The 17,088-nt window shown below is 47.6% G+C and overlaps 1 protein-coding gene across 2 annotated transcripts in view; it reads right to left on the minus strand.

Annotated features, from left to right (window-relative positions):
- The window catches only part of UBE3C (ubiquitin protein ligase E3C), a 110,510-nt gene that overhangs the window by 46,923 nt on the left and 46,499 nt on the right, over positions 1 to 17,088 (minus strand). For both annotated transcript variants that reach the window (XM_059396003.1, XM_059396004.1), the window contains exons 12-17: positions 15,240 to 15,397; positions 14,847 to 15,079; positions 5,864 to 5,968; positions 5,124 to 5,211; positions 3,985 to 4,082; positions 2,914 to 3,046 (exon numbers count right to left, since the gene is read on the minus strand). In XM_059396003.1, coding sequence (XP_059251986.1) covers positions 2,914 to 3,046; positions 3,985 to 4,082; positions 5,124 to 5,211; positions 5,864 to 5,968; positions 14,847 to 15,079; positions 15,240 to 15,397 — 815 coding nt within the window. The remainder of the gene's footprint in view (positions 1 to 2,913; positions 3,047 to 3,984; positions 4,083 to 5,123; positions 5,212 to 5,863; positions 5,969 to 14,846; positions 15,080 to 15,239; positions 15,398 to 17,088) is intronic.

The following is a 17,088-nucleotide window of genomic DNA, read 5'->3' on the forward strand; positions in this document are numbered from 1 at the left end:
CTGAGATATCTTGCCACTACTTGTTTCCAAACACAATTTAGTATCTACTTATACATGAAGGTTTCAAGGGGAGGGAAAACCCCCTAAGTAAAATGTTATTTGATTTGACACCATCATAGTTTCTTCTTCAGGAAAACGATGTAACAAAGTGAAACCAGCTCCCACTCAAGAGCCCATACAGGCAAGGCTGTCGGGAAGCGACCAGAGAACGGCTCAGGGCCGGCTCTGGCAGAGTCTCGTCCAAGCTCATGGGCGACGATTCCAAGAGCTACGTAGTCCGGAGGGCCGCCATGACCATTCTCCGTGGCTGGCACTGGGGGCGATGGGAGCGCGGCAGTCTGGGGCCGGGAGCTGCGCACCGGCACCTGCTAGGCTCCCCACTAAGAAGAGAAATGGCTCCGCGTCTCTGAGCTCCCGCAGCCGGCTCCATCGTGCTCGGGGCCGACACCCACACTGCAGAAAACAGGCCTGAGGGGCAGCCGGCTGGCTCGGTCTTGGGGGAGCGAGTTCAAGCCCTACACTGGGTGTGGAGACTACAAAAATAAAATCTTAAGAGAGAGAGCGGAAGAAGACCGTGCCGAGAAGACACGCACACGAGACGGTCAGAGCCCATAAAGGCTGGACGTGCTGCGAGGGCAAGACGGTAGGCAGGGCCGTCGTAGCGACTGCCTCTGTGCAAACGATCAGGGCTCGGCAGCTCACCCCGGTTTCCCAGAAGTAATTCCGAGACGATGTTCACCTTTCCTACTCTCCAGAGCTAGCAAAATGCCAATTTTAACACATAATTTAAATAAGTCACGTTCCTAAGGCCTGACTTAGAGAACACGGGCTGAGACGGAAAGCATCATAACGTACGATTAGGAGATTTCTCCAAATGCCTTAAACTCGGTGCAGCTATGAGCGTGCATCTGGGCAGTTAGGGGGTGACCAAATTCTGAATCACTTTACGCTTCAGGATTTATTGGGAAATGTGGGGCTTATTATAGATAATCAGACAGTAATGTCTTTAAACATCATCTATGTGAAATGGGGTTCAAGTTAATTTAAAGCCGCTGAAACACACACCTGCCCCTGTTGGCCGGGGGGCTCACCCCAGCTCCAGTGCGTTGGGGGGTGGCCTGCTCCGAGCGTGTGCAGGATCGGCGTGCGGGAACAGCGCAGCCAGCACTGCCCCTCGCCTGCAGGGCCGCCTCCCCTCTCGGAAGCCCCACGGCTTTATGAACCCCTCCGGCATCAACCACGCCTGTTCCACCCTCAACAGTCTGGAGCCAATGGCACGTTTACCGTCTTGTCTATGGACGGAGTCCCCCCAGGTTCCACCGCAAAGCCGGCACCGACTGCGCAGCAGCTGGCTGAGAGGAAAAGGGACGAGGACGCGGTCCCGCAGCGTGCAGAGCCTGGCCAGCGGCAGACACAACGCACAGCGACAATAGCTGATCTGCGGGAACTGGATCCCCACAGACGGAGGCCCCGTCTGTTTTCAAAAGTGTGCTGGGCTTGAAGTCAGAGCGCCAGATTCCCCCCTCGTTCACGCAGAAAACTCAGAAACGTACTCTGCTGGGCAAGAGCGCGCTGGTGCAGTGGGGACCCTGCAGTGGGGACCAGGACTGGGCTGGTGGGGTCCAGCTTTGGGGCTGCCACACAGGTTGCACGACATACCCACAGCACATGAGCGTCAAGTCCTCGCACACTAGCCCGGAACAGACGGGGCCAGCGACTGCGGCTCGCCCTGTTATTCCCGCAGCATAACCCAATTTGCTCTTGAAGGAAAAAAGGACATGAGGTTCTGCTCCCCTAGAACAAGCAACTGTCCCTTCACTTCTGACACTGTCCCATCATCTCCTACAGCTGCGCCAGACGCCGCTACGCATCCACCGTTCCTTCCCTGCACTGACGGAGCCCCAACTTCACCCAGTATCAAGGACACCATATTCTGAAGCTAAAAGCATCCATATATAAATGATAATGCTACAAGTTTCACACTGGGTGTCCAATATTCATGTGAGGTCAAACATGTCGCTGAGCTCTAAACGCGACCCGCATCACCCTCTCTGAGCGACGGCCTCCTGCCACCGACGCACGCGCCCGTCGCAGAGGGGTCTGCCTGCGGCGCGGTTTCTTCTGCTCCGTTAAGTGTGGCTCAGAGATTACAACACAGAAGTAGGCTACCCTATGGAGTACAGAATGTCGACGGCTGCCCATCACCGGTTTTAAGTTGTCAACTGAATTTTAGACACAGACATTCATGGGTGAAGTTTCTTGCTTAAAAAAAAAAAAAAAAAAAATCAGTATTTGAAAGGCTCCTGTTGTGATAACTGCCAGTGTTATTTGATAACACACACCTACGGAATCCGACATAGCACGTTTCACTGAAAAAGTCATTACAGAACAAGATGACAGACACTAATGCTTTAATGATTACCTTTCTCTTTTCTTCTATTTTTTTTTTTTTTAAAGATTTTATTTATTTACTTGAGAGAGAGACAGTGAGAGCGAGCATGAGCGAGGAGAAGGTCAGAGAGAGAAGCAGACTCCCCATGCAGCTGGGAGCCCGATGCGGGACTCGATCCCGGGACTCTGGGATCACGACCTGAGCCGAAGGCAGTCGTCCAACCAACTGAGCCACCCAGGCGCCCCACTTTTCTTCTTTCTAAAAAAGATTTTACTCATTTATTTGCCAGAGAGAGAGAGAGAGAGAGAGCAAGAGAGAGAGAACAAGCCAGAGGAGCAGCAGGTTCCCCGCTGAGCAGGAAGCGTGATATGGGCTCGATCCCAGGACCCTGGGGTCATGACCTGAGCCCAAGGCAAATGCTTAATGACTGAGCCACAAGGCGCCCGTAATGATTCCCTTTTTCTAAAATGATCCCTCGCCTCCCCTGCCACACACAGATACACAGACAGAATTATATGTACCATTTTCTGGGGAAAGTTTGTCATAAGCATCTTCATAAATATAATTTCTTCTTATTGTGACATTAATTCCATCCAGAAATGGACCATCGCCTTGAACTTCTTGCTTATCTGCATAAATCAATCTTTGAAAGATCTGAGAAACAGGGGAAGCTGTCAGGTTATGTAAGCAACAGACTTTTTGTTATAAACATAAGCAACAAGAGGAAAATCTGTTAAATAAATCTTAACTTTTCTATCTCTATAAATTCTGAAGCAAATTTTAAAAGCCAAGATGTCAAATACAGACTTTATGCCTTCTCAGGAAAGGTGCAGTATTTACGTATTTGTAACATGGCTCTTTTCCTCCCTTTTAGAACAAAATTTAAGACTCCCCTGCTGTAGTATATACTCACTATTCTCTTCTGCAAACCCTTCAGAAAAACCCAGCGGGGAGAGGAGAGACAAACTGTGGACTACTGTGGGTCCGGCCGTGTCCCTAACCGCCAGCAGAGGGGGCGCAGGAGCCATGCAGTGCCGGGCTGCCACCGGCCGCTCCAGCAGCCTTCAAAGAAACTCCTGCTCATCCTATAAACGGAGCGGGCGGGACTAAAATCACCCTCCCGAAGCCAATACTTAAGAGTACTCTACTAGTTTTTAGAAATTTGCAGAGTTGATGAATACAACAAACAAAACATGTTAAATCTCAAAACAGGTGCACTGGTCAGAAATCGCCAGACTCCTGCTCCCCTCTCTTCTGTGAGGCTGTGCTGGTGAAAAACGACCCAGCAGACAGTACACAGCATATCTTATTTAAAAAAGTGCATTTTCAAAAACAATGCAAAATTTACTAGACAAAAGGACCTTCTCCCCCCATTATAAGAAGACAACGGTGTGACAGGCCTTTAAACTAGTTACAGCTGTCAAGTCTACGCAGAGGCATTTGGTCAGACCACGCTCTTATACGTCACCACCAGCGACTGCAATCTCGTGAGAAAAACAGCGATGACATGACCAGCGAGCCACTAGGCCACACCGAGCCTTCCTCGCTGGTGTTGGTTTGCACTGAAGCGACGGAGGAACCGCGGTGCGCACCTTGACCCGCTCCTCGAACGGAACCACGAAGGGCAGCTCAGTCAGGATGGCCAGCTGTCGCTCCTCCGACACAGAGAGAGGCAGGGACTCCAAACCCACTGCAACACACAGGGACACCTCTGTCAAGCTCTCACACACGTGACCTCACTTCGCCGCACTCTGCCGGCACGGAGTTGTACAGACGGAAGGCCCGCGCTGACTCTGTGTCTGGCGCGTGCTGAGAGCACTTGCTTACTTCGGGTCTCTGTGTCCCACTCAGGTAACTCTCGCGGTATTTCACACTTTTTCATACTTCTATTTGTTATGGGATCTGTGATCAGTAATTACCGGTCACTGACTACTCAGATGACAGCCACCATCTCCTGGCTGAAAGTGTTCTGAATGAAGGTATGTACGGCGTTTTTTTAGACGTAGTGCTATTACGTACTTAACATTCTTTTTTAAAGTAGGCTCCACACCCGGCACAGAGCCCAATGTAGGGCCTGAACCCACGACCTGAGATCAAGACCCAAGCTGAGCTCAAGAGTCAGAGGCTTAATGGACTGAGCCACCGAGGCGCCCCTGCATACTTGACTTTTACATGCTCTAGAAAACCAAAAACTTCGTCTGATTCGTTCACTTTATTGCAGTGGTCTGGAGTCAAGCCGGCCTGTCTCAGAGGGATGCCTGGACTTTTCCTTTCCAGACTCACAAGGCTACCCACCAGACGGTTCCATTTAAAGCCATGCTGGAAAAGGCAAAGCTATCAGGACAAAAGCAAGTCAGTGGTTGCCAGACGCTCTGGTTGGGCAAAGGGGTCACCTCCAAAGGTGCAGGAGATAATTTCCGGAGCAGTCAGGCTTTTCCAGATGGTGGATCAAGGAGACATTTACCCCAAATCATAGAACACCAGGGGCATCTCCGACTCTTGGTTTCAGTTCAGGTCATGACACAGGATTGTGGGAGCCCCGAGTCGGGCTCTGTGCTCCGCATGGAGCCTGCTTAAGATTCTCTCTCTCCCCCTCGGCCCCTCCCCCCACTAAAAACAGTTCAAAAGAAATCTCAGAACAGTACACCAAAAGGAGAGGATCTCCCAGTATGTAAAGGAGAGCCCACAACCCCGGGCTAAGGAGAAACCTGCCAGACCTCAGAGAACTCACCGTCCAGGCTCGACTGCAGGGGGCCGATTCTCCCCATCCGCCGGAACCTCCACACGTGTCGGGAAGCCGGGACGTAGAGCTGGGTGACCTGTGGGGCCCGCAACCTGGCTTTAGCCACATCGCTAAAGACTTGTGCACACCCAGCATGAAACTGGTGTAAAACCACTGCTTTCTTTCCTTAAATGTTTTCACGGTCTTCTTTTTTCTAGACCCTCTACTCTCTGCCCTCATCCCCAAGACCCTGAAATGAATAAAATCATGCCCTTTTCTGACAAGTAAGAATGAAAATTCAAATAGTTCATGACCTTTGTTAAATTTCTAAAAATATTTATACTGCTGAATCTACTTTAGGTCTAGATCTAAGTAATATTCAAATTTGTTTCTGTTCCTTTAGAAAGTCAAGGACATGCCCCTTCTCCTCTAAAGGCTATTAAATACACATTGACAATTAAAACACCAATAAAAGCAAAACCCCTTGCAATCCCAACAAAGAACCACTAGGCTCCAATATAATTTGTGGTTAAAGGAGAAAATTAGGTCTAACAGTGAACTCAGGACAAATCTTTAAGTCAATGACACTGCTACAGATTCTATGACCTAAGAATTAATAATAAAAAAGTTTACTGTTACTATTTAGTCACATAGTAAGTAATAAATGAAACAATTTAAAAGAATCTATCCTTGTCCCCAGAAAGACAAAAGCTTTTTCAGAAAAATATTAGAAGGATCTTTCAGTAAACCTTATCTGCTTTAATGTCTTCTTGTTCCGACAGCCAGTGATTTGGAGGGCAGAAATTTCTCCTCGTGTCTCTGGACTTCAGCATTTTCACTAGATTGGTGATCACCTGCAGAGGAAGCAGACGGCAAAGTCACATGAACAAGCTCAGGCCGACAGCGCAGGACAGTCAGGCCGTAGAGACGTACCCCGTCTGGCGACTGCAGGAATGAATTTTGGATACAAAGCAGGGAGTGAGTGCTAACGAAGGGAGGAAAATTACCGGGAATATGTCAAAGGCAGACTACAAAGGAGGTCGTAATGGAGTTTTCAAACACAAATTTGGACTTGTATTAGCTCGTTTGAGCTATAAATAGGCAAGAAATCTCCAAGTATGCAGCAATTTCGTGGAAGTCTGCCCTACAGCAAGATCATTTCGTATTTTCCTGAAAGGACACTACAAGAACACTGAGGGGAAGAAGTGTCCTGGAAGGATCTCTGACACCTGTCAAAACACGGAAAACAATTCCAGGACCTCCCTCATGTCAGTGTCTGGGGCCGGGGTATTGCACACAGACCCAGTCTACCCTGTCATGGAGCATCCCCGCACCCCCACGGCTCAGGCGCTCGTTATGCCCCTGCAGTGAGCACCGGCCCCTCCCCGGGTCCGCAGGAGGCCCCCGAGGGAGACAGTCCCAGATACCTTCCTGGAGGGCCAGGAGGCATTCGAGCATTGACCTGGCATCAGGAACCAATTGCCAATTTAGAAATGGTGATGAACTGACGGCCCTGCGTATTTAAAAAAGACCCAATGATGGGGTCTCCAACTCTGGATTCCAGCTCAGGTCACAGTCTCAGGGTCCTGGGATCGAGCCCGCAGTGGGCTCTGCTGGAAATTCCCTCTCTCCTTGCCCCTCCCCCCATGCAGGCACCTGCTTGGTCTCTTAAAATAATTAAAATCTTTTTTTTTAATCTAAAGATTTTATTTATTTATTTATTTAACAGGCAGAGATCACAAGTAGGCAGAGAGGCAGCAGAGAGAGAGGGAAGCAGGCTCCCTGCTGAGCAGAGAGCCCGATGTGGGACTCGATCCCAGGACCCCAGGATCATGGCCCAAGCGGAAGGCACAGGCTTTAACCCACTGAGCCACCCAGGCGCCCCAATAATTAAAATCTTTAAAAACAAACAATAAAAAAAGACCTGATATTTCATATTAAATACAAATGTTTGTTGTAATAAACCAAGATAAACCAATGTAAAACTGTAAATCCAAAGCCTTAAACCTTTACAAACAGGATTTGATCACACAACTACTACTATGTAGCTGAAGTAAGACCATGAGAATATTTTCTGAAAAAGTCAGCCAGGCCTCTATGCACACCGCCTCTAGCCAAGTGAAATATAACCCGGGTGCGGAATTAGGATAAAATAGAACTTGGGTAAGGACTAAAACAAGGATAACACGATAAATTTCCAAGACAAACAAGATTGCATAATTTCAATTGTTAATAGAGATTTCCCATTAAAATTCCACAATTTGGCATCCCTATACGATAGAAACACAGATGTTTCTTTTACAACACGCGAACTCTGGTATTCAGGACACCAAAAATTCCGTGTCCAACACAATGGGTGAGAAAGGGTCCTTGGCTGACACCTCAGACCACTAGAATGTGGACCCCGCACTTGGGCGAGAGGCCTGGGGACAGAGGAAACAGTAACGCCCAATGCAGACGGAACGACATCAGTATGAACGTCTCAAGGTCTGGGTACCACTTCTGGATGGAGGGCTGTTTCTCATCAAGTTAGTGGTGACATCTACCCTGTGGCACCTGGAAGCCTGTCCCGATACTACAGTAATATCCTTTCTGAATCGGCAGAAGCGAGCTCAGGTTAGTGAACTGCAGGTGGTCACCCGAGACTCCGGACTGCTGTGCTCGCCAGGGGCTTCCGGGCTCACGACGACTGCCTCCAACTGCAGCTGCGGCAGAGTACCAGCCGAGCATGGGGCTCTGTCTGGTCAACGCCACAGTCATGACAGAGTGTGCTCACTGACCTAATGCACTTCAATCTCCAAAGTCTCTCGGTTTCGCTCCCCTAAAGAACAGAGCGGGTGTCAGTGAGTTCCGCTGCACGTGCGGTCCTGTCTGGGACGGGGCCAGGTCGGAGCCCACGGAGCACACCGTGTAAGCACACGCTCTTCCAACAGCAGAGACGGAAGCACCACCATCTTGTGTGAAGAACATCTCAGCCATCTTTCCATTTTCGTAACCACCTATATTAGCATCTTTAAAGATGTTCAGACTGAACAGATACTGGGCTGAAATTTACACATAATACACAACTGTTAGCAAAAGACATGTTTTCTGACCAATATACAAGCGAATTGACTTGGCAGCCCCTGTTCACTTACAGCTTGTGCACACTGTCCCCTGGATGTTGACACCCTCATGGACGACCTTCCCCACCACACAGCAGAGGACACTCAGCTTTGCCGAAGGTAAGAGACTTGCTCCAAGGCTTGCCAAGGGGCAGAGCCAGGGCTGCCTAACTCCATCTGTCTCTTGGTGTCATCTCTCAACCTCTGGTTCTGAGGTCATTTACTCTCCACAGGTCACAAATATTAAACTACCGATGAAGGAATGAATGCTGTAACTTACTTTCTGCTTTTAAGTTACTGTGAAATTTAACACTAAAAAGTTTCAGTATAGGGCACCTCCCTTCTTACTCTCACATTCTAAGCATAAAAAAGGAAGGATCATGTGTTACTTACTAATGCCCTGGTATCAGTGACCCTCTTTAAAAAGGAGAGAGAGAGAGGGACAGGGAGAAGTGTGAGGCACAGAGTGATGGGCCTCAGGAAGTGTGTCGAGGACGCCGTCCGCAGAGTCACTGCGACAAAGCAAGTCTCAAGTTACACCTGACAGCAAACCAACCTTGAAAATGAGTCCCAGACAGGGTCACCCGAGGAAATAAAGGATACCTCACTAAATTTTAACTTTCAATAAATACAAAATAATTTTTCAGTATATACATACTCCAAATACCGCTTTTTCAAAAAATGTAAATAGATCCAAAACACCGCATAGGACATATTTTTAACAAAAAAAGTCCTTGCTATTTATAGGAGATTAAAACTTGAGTGGAGGACACATGGTAACTTGCTAACCCTGGATCAATTCCCAACAAACTTTTCAGAAATGTCGAATCCCACGTCTTAAACTCAACTAGAAGCACTTTCCTCCTTCATTTAGACTAGTTCTCTTCCGGGCACCCGGGGGGCTCAGTCATTGAGTGACCGCCTTCGGCTCACTCAGGTCGAGATGGCAGGGTCCTGGGATCGAGCCCCGCCCCGGGTCCCTGCTCCGCGGGAGGCTGCTTCTCCCTCTCTCTGCCTGCTGCTCCCCCTGCTTGTACACTCGTGTGCGCGCTCCCTCTCTGTTGAATAAATAAAATCTTTAAAAACTAAAAAAATAAACCAATTATCTTCTAAGTCATAAGAAAAATACAAATTTTAAGAAACCATGAAAATTTGACTCTATTTGTGATGCCAAAACACCTTTGACCATGTCCCCTTTCCCCGCACCCACTTTCAGGATCACACAGTCAACTGCCACCCAAACACTTAGTACCGAGGGGGAAAGTGTACGGAGGTAAGCACTAAAATGATGGAAACAGACTGGCGAGCGTAGAAGGTCAGGAAGACTGCGGTCACGAATTTGAACTGGGACAACAGACAGCCAGTGCTGAGATCTGACGCATCTGTCTCCAGTCAATTTTATTCAGTTTTCTGGCACAGATATGCCCACGACAGAAGACTGTCCCAAAACTGAAGAAATTTTTTTTTTTAAAGATTTTGTTTATTTATTTGATGGACAGAGATCACAAGTAGGCAGAGAGGCAGGCAGAGAGGGAGAGAGAGGAGGAAGCAGGCTCCCCGCGGAGCAGAGAGCCCAATGCGGGACTCGATCCCAGGACCCTGAGATCATGACCTGAGCCGAAAGGCAGCGGCTTAACCCACTGAGCCACCCAGGCGCCCAAAACTGAAGAAATTTTAGATTTAAACAGGACCTAAGTCCTGGGTAAGCCCAACTTCGCAAACTGAGGCCCAAGGTTATACATATCGGCCCAAACTGACCCCTGGCGCCCTGAGGCCCGTGGTTCTTTAGCGCCACACACTGAGCTCTCCTGCTGGTGAAGGCCCGAGCAAAGGCCCCAAGAGCCAGTTCAGTTCATCTGGGGGGAAGCCAGTCCACAGTTCGTAACTGCTCCCTGGAGCCCCCGCTACGTGAGCAGTCGGACTCGAGAACCAGCGGGTTCAGACGTGAGGCAAGATAGAGCCATCAATAAGCAAACGCTGGGCTAACTCGGTGTGCGGCTCAATCGAGTTTCGGCAGACCCCAACAGCTGTAAGGAGGGCACGTTACATTTGTTTGGGGTTTAACTCTTGTCCCCCACATCATGTTTTCCCGTGCCAGATCAAACCTTAAGGATTATACACATGCTCAGTAACTCAAAAAATTATTTAAGTAAACATTCAGAAACACACAAAATTGCTATACACACTCTATTGTCTACACTTGAATTAAGAATAGGTGATACACGTGAACAGGTTCCCTGAACCCAATGTTAAAAAGATCAAGTCGGTAACTGCTTAGAAACATAGAGATGCTCCTAAAAGTCACCCTCGACAGCTGTCCCAGGGCAAGACAGCAGATTAACAGGCCCTGTCTCACAGGACCACGTATGTTTCAGGGTGCACCAGCTGCGACCGTCACACGAAATCCTGGTGACTACACGCTACATCACACACATACTGAGCACTGTATGTACATTAGCTGGCTGAAGGCCACGGAGGGTAAAGTCTGACATTTCTGAATGGAGATTCTTGACATTCAGTTAAATTACTGTAACCCAAAAAAAGTACATATAGTCCAAATTGCGAAAGCCAACTGCAAGACTAAATTATATTTAATATAAAAGAACAATCTCTTTTTATCTGAAATCTTCTATGTAAAATCTGATAAGTAAAATCAAACATCTTGGGTAATTTTTTTTTTTTTTAGGATTTATTTACTTATTGGACAGAGAGAGAGAGAGAGATTACAAGTAGAGAGGCAGGCAGAGAGGGGGGAAGCAGGCTCCCCGCTGATCAGAGAGTCCGATGTGGGGCTCGATCCCAGGACCCTGAGATAGAGACCTGAGCCACCCAAGTGCCCTTTGGGTAATTCTTCAAGAAGTTCAATACAAAGTGCAGGATACAGACAGCACACGATCTGCGGGTACTCGAGTGTGGTGAAGTACAATGCGGTAAACGTGTGTCTTGTAAGAATTTTCCACTAACCTGAGATCATAACAGACTATGTAGAGACAAAGTACAAGAAAGAGCAGCGAGGACCAGTTCCGGGAGCACCGTCTCGCAGGCCAGAACGGCTGCTCTCCTAGAGTAAACGCGTAGAGTGACCCCCGCATCGTTTCTCCGTCCTCTCACGGGACTGATCTCGTTTATCTCAGCGTGATTAGCTGAACATTTGGTTTTTTCACCACGTAGAAATGCTGAGAGAGCAAGCGCCAGGCCAACCGCCACTCACGATTCCCCGGGGGGCGGGGTCCGCGTTCGCAGGTAAAGCCTGCGAGTTCGCGGAACTGGTGAGAGCCGCGTCCCTTCCACAGAGGCCACGACGCCTCCCTTGAGATGACCCAGGGCGAAGGCGAACCAAGTTCTGTGAAGCCCTCCGTTACTCCTCCTGAACACTGCTGTATTTGTAAAGACAACAGGATTCTCCAGGATGTTTAAAGCACTACAAAATTATTTCTTAAAGTACCCATCCTACTTGGTAGTCAGAAACAAAACAAAACCCCCAAAGGTGGGAAAGGGCGCTCTGAGAACACCGGAGCCTGGTTTCACCAAACAGGGAAAACTATCGGAGGCACGCGAGGGTTATGTGACGGCGTGGCTGTCGTTTTAATTCTCACTTAAAAAAAAATTCTTTCTGGAACCGAAACATGAAATCAGCCCCTGAGAAAGCGAACACCAATCACAACACACACTCCTCTCCCTCCGTACAGAAGCGCGCGGATGAGGAAGGCGTGAGGCACCTCGTCCGGGCTGCCCGACACACCTTCCTCCTCGCGGGTGAGCCGCTGGCGCAGAGCTGCACACAAAGGCATGGCAACCAGGACTTCCTACGTCCGCACAGGGCTAAAGGAACCGCAGCTATAAACTGCACGTCAAGAGGAGTTTATAAATTTGATAAACGCGTAAACTGTTTTAGCAGTGTCACTGCAGGGCTCAGCAGCTGACCTCAATTCTCACAGTGACAAAGAAAGATGACTCTAACCACTTAAAATTCTGTGTTCTGTGACCAGCCAACAGAGCCTCTCACAGAAATTAGCCTGAAAGGACCAACGTAAGACTAAGAAATGAAAATGTTGGTGGTCGAAGGAGTCAGGCCTCATCATCTGCAATTCTGTCAAAACCAGCAAAAGGCAGGAAACCGTTGGCAAAATGCTGTTACCTTCTCTGGTTGATTCTACCTTGAATTCTTCAATTCAAATTTGGCACGAAAACACACAAAAAAATCTAACATTCTATTCTAGTACTTTTCGGAACGGGGAGCAGAGCAGCGGAGTTCAAGGGAAGCCTTAACTGCCCCAGCCCTGGAGTGACTGTGTTCACGGACTCAGCCTACGTAATGCTCTTACGATAGTGTCTGGGGACACAGGAGCCACGGAGGGGATTCTTTTCATCTCCCATTAAAGATAACTTTTTCTCAAAAGAAAAACCAGTAGCAGCTAAGCCCTTCTCTGCAACGCAAAGAGTATGCCTTGAGTTTTCATTATTTTTAGGGCTCAGCTTACCAGCAGGTAGTGTCACTTTGTTTTTTACCCCTCAAAGAACAGAAATTCTGTTCAAAAAATTGTCTTCAAACAACTCTGTCCTGAACTCAGAAAGTCTTTGTAACAACTCAATTTCAAACCTAAATCAATTCCTTACCAAAAAAGTAGAACTTCTCCTTAATTCCTAAAACCTTTAATCCTTAATCAAGTGGTAATGAGTCATTTTGAGGCATAAGAAAAAATTCACTATAATATTTTTGCTTTAATGTTGAAGCAAAACAAAGCAGGGCCCAGGGAAAGTATCTTCTATAGTATTATTTTTATTTTATTTTATTTATTTGACAGACAGAGATCACAAGTAGGCAGAGAGGCAGGCAGAGAGAGAGCGGGAAGCAGGCTCCCCGCTGAGCAGAGAGCCCGACGCGGGGCTCGATCCCAGGACCCTGAGATCATGACCCGAGCCGAAGGCAGAGGCCTACCCCACGGAGCCCCCCGGGTGCCCCCATTCTGTAGCATTATTCAATCCTGAGGTTTCTCGGTCCTAAAGAGAAGCCCGTCATATGAAAATCATGAAATTCTCGATAGGCGCTATAAAATAACGAGATTATCTGACACTGTGCACAAAACCTGATATCCTACATAATGGAAAGCCTTATTAACAAAGATCCCAGAGTTTAATACTTGAAGAAAAACACATATGCTACCATAATACACATATCCAGCCAAGTGTACCTAAGAATTCTAAGTTTGAAATAGGTTAGGTAGCTTATTTTTAACTTAGAAAAGTCGCAAAGTTGTCAACCTTTAAGAATGGATATATTAAGGGTTCAACACATGCCCTTTAAAGTTTTCTTGGGAATATAGGGCTAGGTAATTAAAATAAATTGTGCAAACATATATTACATCAATCCGCACAAATTATAAATTCAATGATGCATTAGGACTGTGTTCAGTGCAATCAAAACATTATCAGTTACTCTCGCTGCTACTAATGCTCACGCTCCTAAGTGAAATGTGTTGTAAAATCAGGCAGAACGGGCCGGACAGAGACTACCGTGCACTGGTCGGATGAATAAGCAGTCCTTAATTAGCCCATCAGGTTAAGTGCAAGCATTAATGGGCCTTTCCTAAAGTCTAGCTTGACATCTTTCTCCAAACATGGCCAAGAAGAAAGTTCCATTAGCAATATTAATACAAGCTTAGTTGATCATTTTCATTCAATTAACTTCTTCCAATTAAATAGATAGCTTGACAAAGGCAGTGATAAAGGACCTGAAGGGACAGCTGATGACTCGAGCTGCACATTAGTGTGCTAGGGGTCGCGGGCATTAAACGGACTGTAAATCCAGCATTCGATTTGGAAAATGCACTTCTTCTGCTCCCACTCCTTTAATGAGCGATTTTAGCTGACTAGATGTGTTTGCTGCAGAAATTTCATGGCCAGTCAAGCACCTTTTTCTTTTCCTTTTTTCTACCGCACCGTTACATTCTCAGCGGTGGGGACTTCCCGCCAGTGCACCAGCCACAGCCACTCATAACTCCTCTTTCTGCATGGTTAAAAATGAAGATATTTTTAAATAATTTATATGCCACTTGCATTACATTAATGACCTTATCCCCTACCTTTGTTAATCAATTTCTGAAAAGATTAAAGAAATACAATCTGTAAGAGATCGTTTAGTGAAAAATGAAAATATTTAAAAATTTTATTTATGGGGCGCCTGGGTGGCTCAGTCGTTAAGCGTCTGCCTTCAGCTCAGGTCACGATCCCTGGGTCCTGGGATGGAGCTCCGCGTTGGGCTCCCTACTCCGTAGGAGGCCTGCTTCTCCCTCTCCCACTCCCCCAGCTTGTGTTCCCTCTCTCACTGTGTCTCTCTCTGTCAAATAAATTAAAAAAAACAAAATCTTAAAAAAAAAATTTTATTTATGATTCATCGTTACTCACACTTAAAGCAACTTTAAAGACTCACGTGATAATGTAAAAACAAGGGTTTCAAAGAAGGCAAAAGTGAAATGAAAATGACTTTTCATTTTAAAAAGTTTTGCAAATTAAAAATTATGCTGAAAACAAACCTGTACTTCTTATGAAATGAGTCGTCAGAACACATTTGTACATTACTTGACCTCGGTAAGCACACACACAAACACAAACCCCACGTACAGCTTACCTTAAATAACTGAACCCATCGCTTCTGCTCCATCTGTATGCACTGCTGCATTTCAGAACTGGTTGTAACTCCGATACTCTGAAATGCGGTAATATATTCTTCTCGAACTTCCGGCTTTGTTTCTGGATAAGCCAACTTGATGATCCCTAGGCAGGCATCTCGAAGGCAGCGAGACAACATTATCAGCTCTTCCAGAGTAAAAGGCATCATTGATGATTGTCTTTGACCTACAACTGGAAAACATAATCCAATGTTCTATCATACTTGACTTTTTTTCTTTCTTTCTCATTTCTTAATACAATGAAAGACTTAAGAGACTTAAAACTTTTCTATCACCTATGAAAACGGACAGGCCATGAAGCCAGCAAAAAACGGATTCTTCTGAACTCTCACCTTCTATGGGATCTCCAAAGAATTCGTTGTCATGTATGGAAATTAGCGAGTGACTGAACAGAGAGCTAAACAGGTAGAAGAGAGGTATGATCCGACTAGAGTCGTCCAAAGACATGGGGGCGCCCCTGGAGATCACCTGCAGCAGTGGCACCATAGACCTTGAGAAGGCAGCAAGAACAAAAAAAGATTTTAAGGTTAGTTCCAATATGCGAATGAATTAAGACATGACACCAGGCAAAAATCGGCAGGGAAAATAACATTCCTATTAGCAACTGAACTACTTAAAGGGAAGGTAAAGTCCTTCTAACAATGTCGGTTCATAAACTGCTCAAACTAGAGAGCAGGACCCCAAGCCACCACTCTCAACCCCTGCCCCCACTACTGTGATCACCAGACAAAAGCAATTACTGAGAGTGCCAGTGGCCCCCAGACAGACGGTTACAGCAAGTAACGCCACTACTTTCTGGGTTCAAACTACCCCTCCTCGTCCCTGCTTCACGTATCCAACAAAGTATCTGCTCTCGTGCTGCTCTCACGAAACACCTACCCAGTGGCTAACGTTTAGGACCGTTGAAAACTGCTGAGTGTGGCCCCTGATAAATGCTTCAGGAACAGAGACCCCCTCGGCGCACTGGCTTTGTTCCGGTTAGCCACACTTACCTACCAGCTCGTTACCGCTCCCGCGTTTCCCAGGAGTCCTGGCACATCCTAGGGCAGCTCGAAAGTAAGGCGATCTTCAGAGAGCCCTGTCGTCTCTCTCATGTGTCAGGAGCTCTGAGCTATTAAACTTACTTCTCCACGCAGAACCTGTTCCCCCTCCCCCTTGGGGAAATGTGGTTCCTTGTCCTGTTGAACACTCAGTGACAGAGGTTCACCGGCTCTTTCCAATCTATAAAGCCCCAGGGTCCCCTACAGCAGGTCCTATCAGTCCCGCGCCAGCAAACGTGGGCAAGATCGCTGTTTGATCTTCATACTGCGGAGATCTAGTTCTACACAACCACGGACCTGTATTAGATGCGATACGACGGAGGAAGGATCCACAAATTACCAAGAGGTTGCCCACGACTGCCAAGAGTTACGTGAGAGAGCAAGGCAGAAGTGAGGCCAGGCAAATGTCCTTTCACTCTTGTGGGGCTTTGGTGCACTAGCCTGAGCCACCCGGAGCTTTAGGGCTCCACGGGGCCCTTCAAAGAAGAGCACTGCCACCAACAGGTCCATGAGGACAGGGGCTCTGACATGCAGCCTGAACTCTGCTGTCACAGAGAAGAGCCGTCATCTGACCGACTTCCTGTGTGTCCTGACCCTGAACGTGCAGCCCGGCCCTGGGCACTGGCTGACGGAAGCAATCTGTCCAAAATAAAAACGCAGGGAAGACACATAAAAAGGGACAAGGTACAACCGTCCTACCTCATGGCCAAGCCAGGCTGACAGAAAAAGGGTCTTTATGTTAGGATAAAAGAGGTGTGGGGGCTCCCATCGAACCAACCAGACCAGAGCGGGCAGGAGCCCTCCTGCCCCTCCTGAGTGACTCCCCACCAACTCGAACTGGGCCCTCACACGATGAACTGCCGACGGACAGAGGAAAACCAGTTTAATGTCACGTTCCCCTGATACTAGTAGAAATGGTTGGCACCTCTCGGTTCCCTCACAGAACCACACAGACAACAGAGGACCGTGACAAGCGAATGCTATTCGGGGGGACACAGTGCAGGTCAAGTTACAGAAGAGTGACATGCCAGCCCCCAGTGGTCACCCCGGCACTCGAGCACACCCAGTAGCTGGGCCCAGACGCGTCGGCGTGTGCAGTGCTCTCGCACTCGGGTCCCTACGACGAGGACAATTATTCAGC

Source organism: Mustela nigripes, chromosome 4, assembly GCF_022355385.1.
Source record: "Mustela nigripes isolate SB6536 chromosome 4, MUSNIG.SB6536, whole genome shotgun sequence".
Lineage (NCBI taxonomy): Eukaryota > Metazoa > Chordata > Mammalia > Carnivora > Mustelidae > Mustela > Mustela nigripes.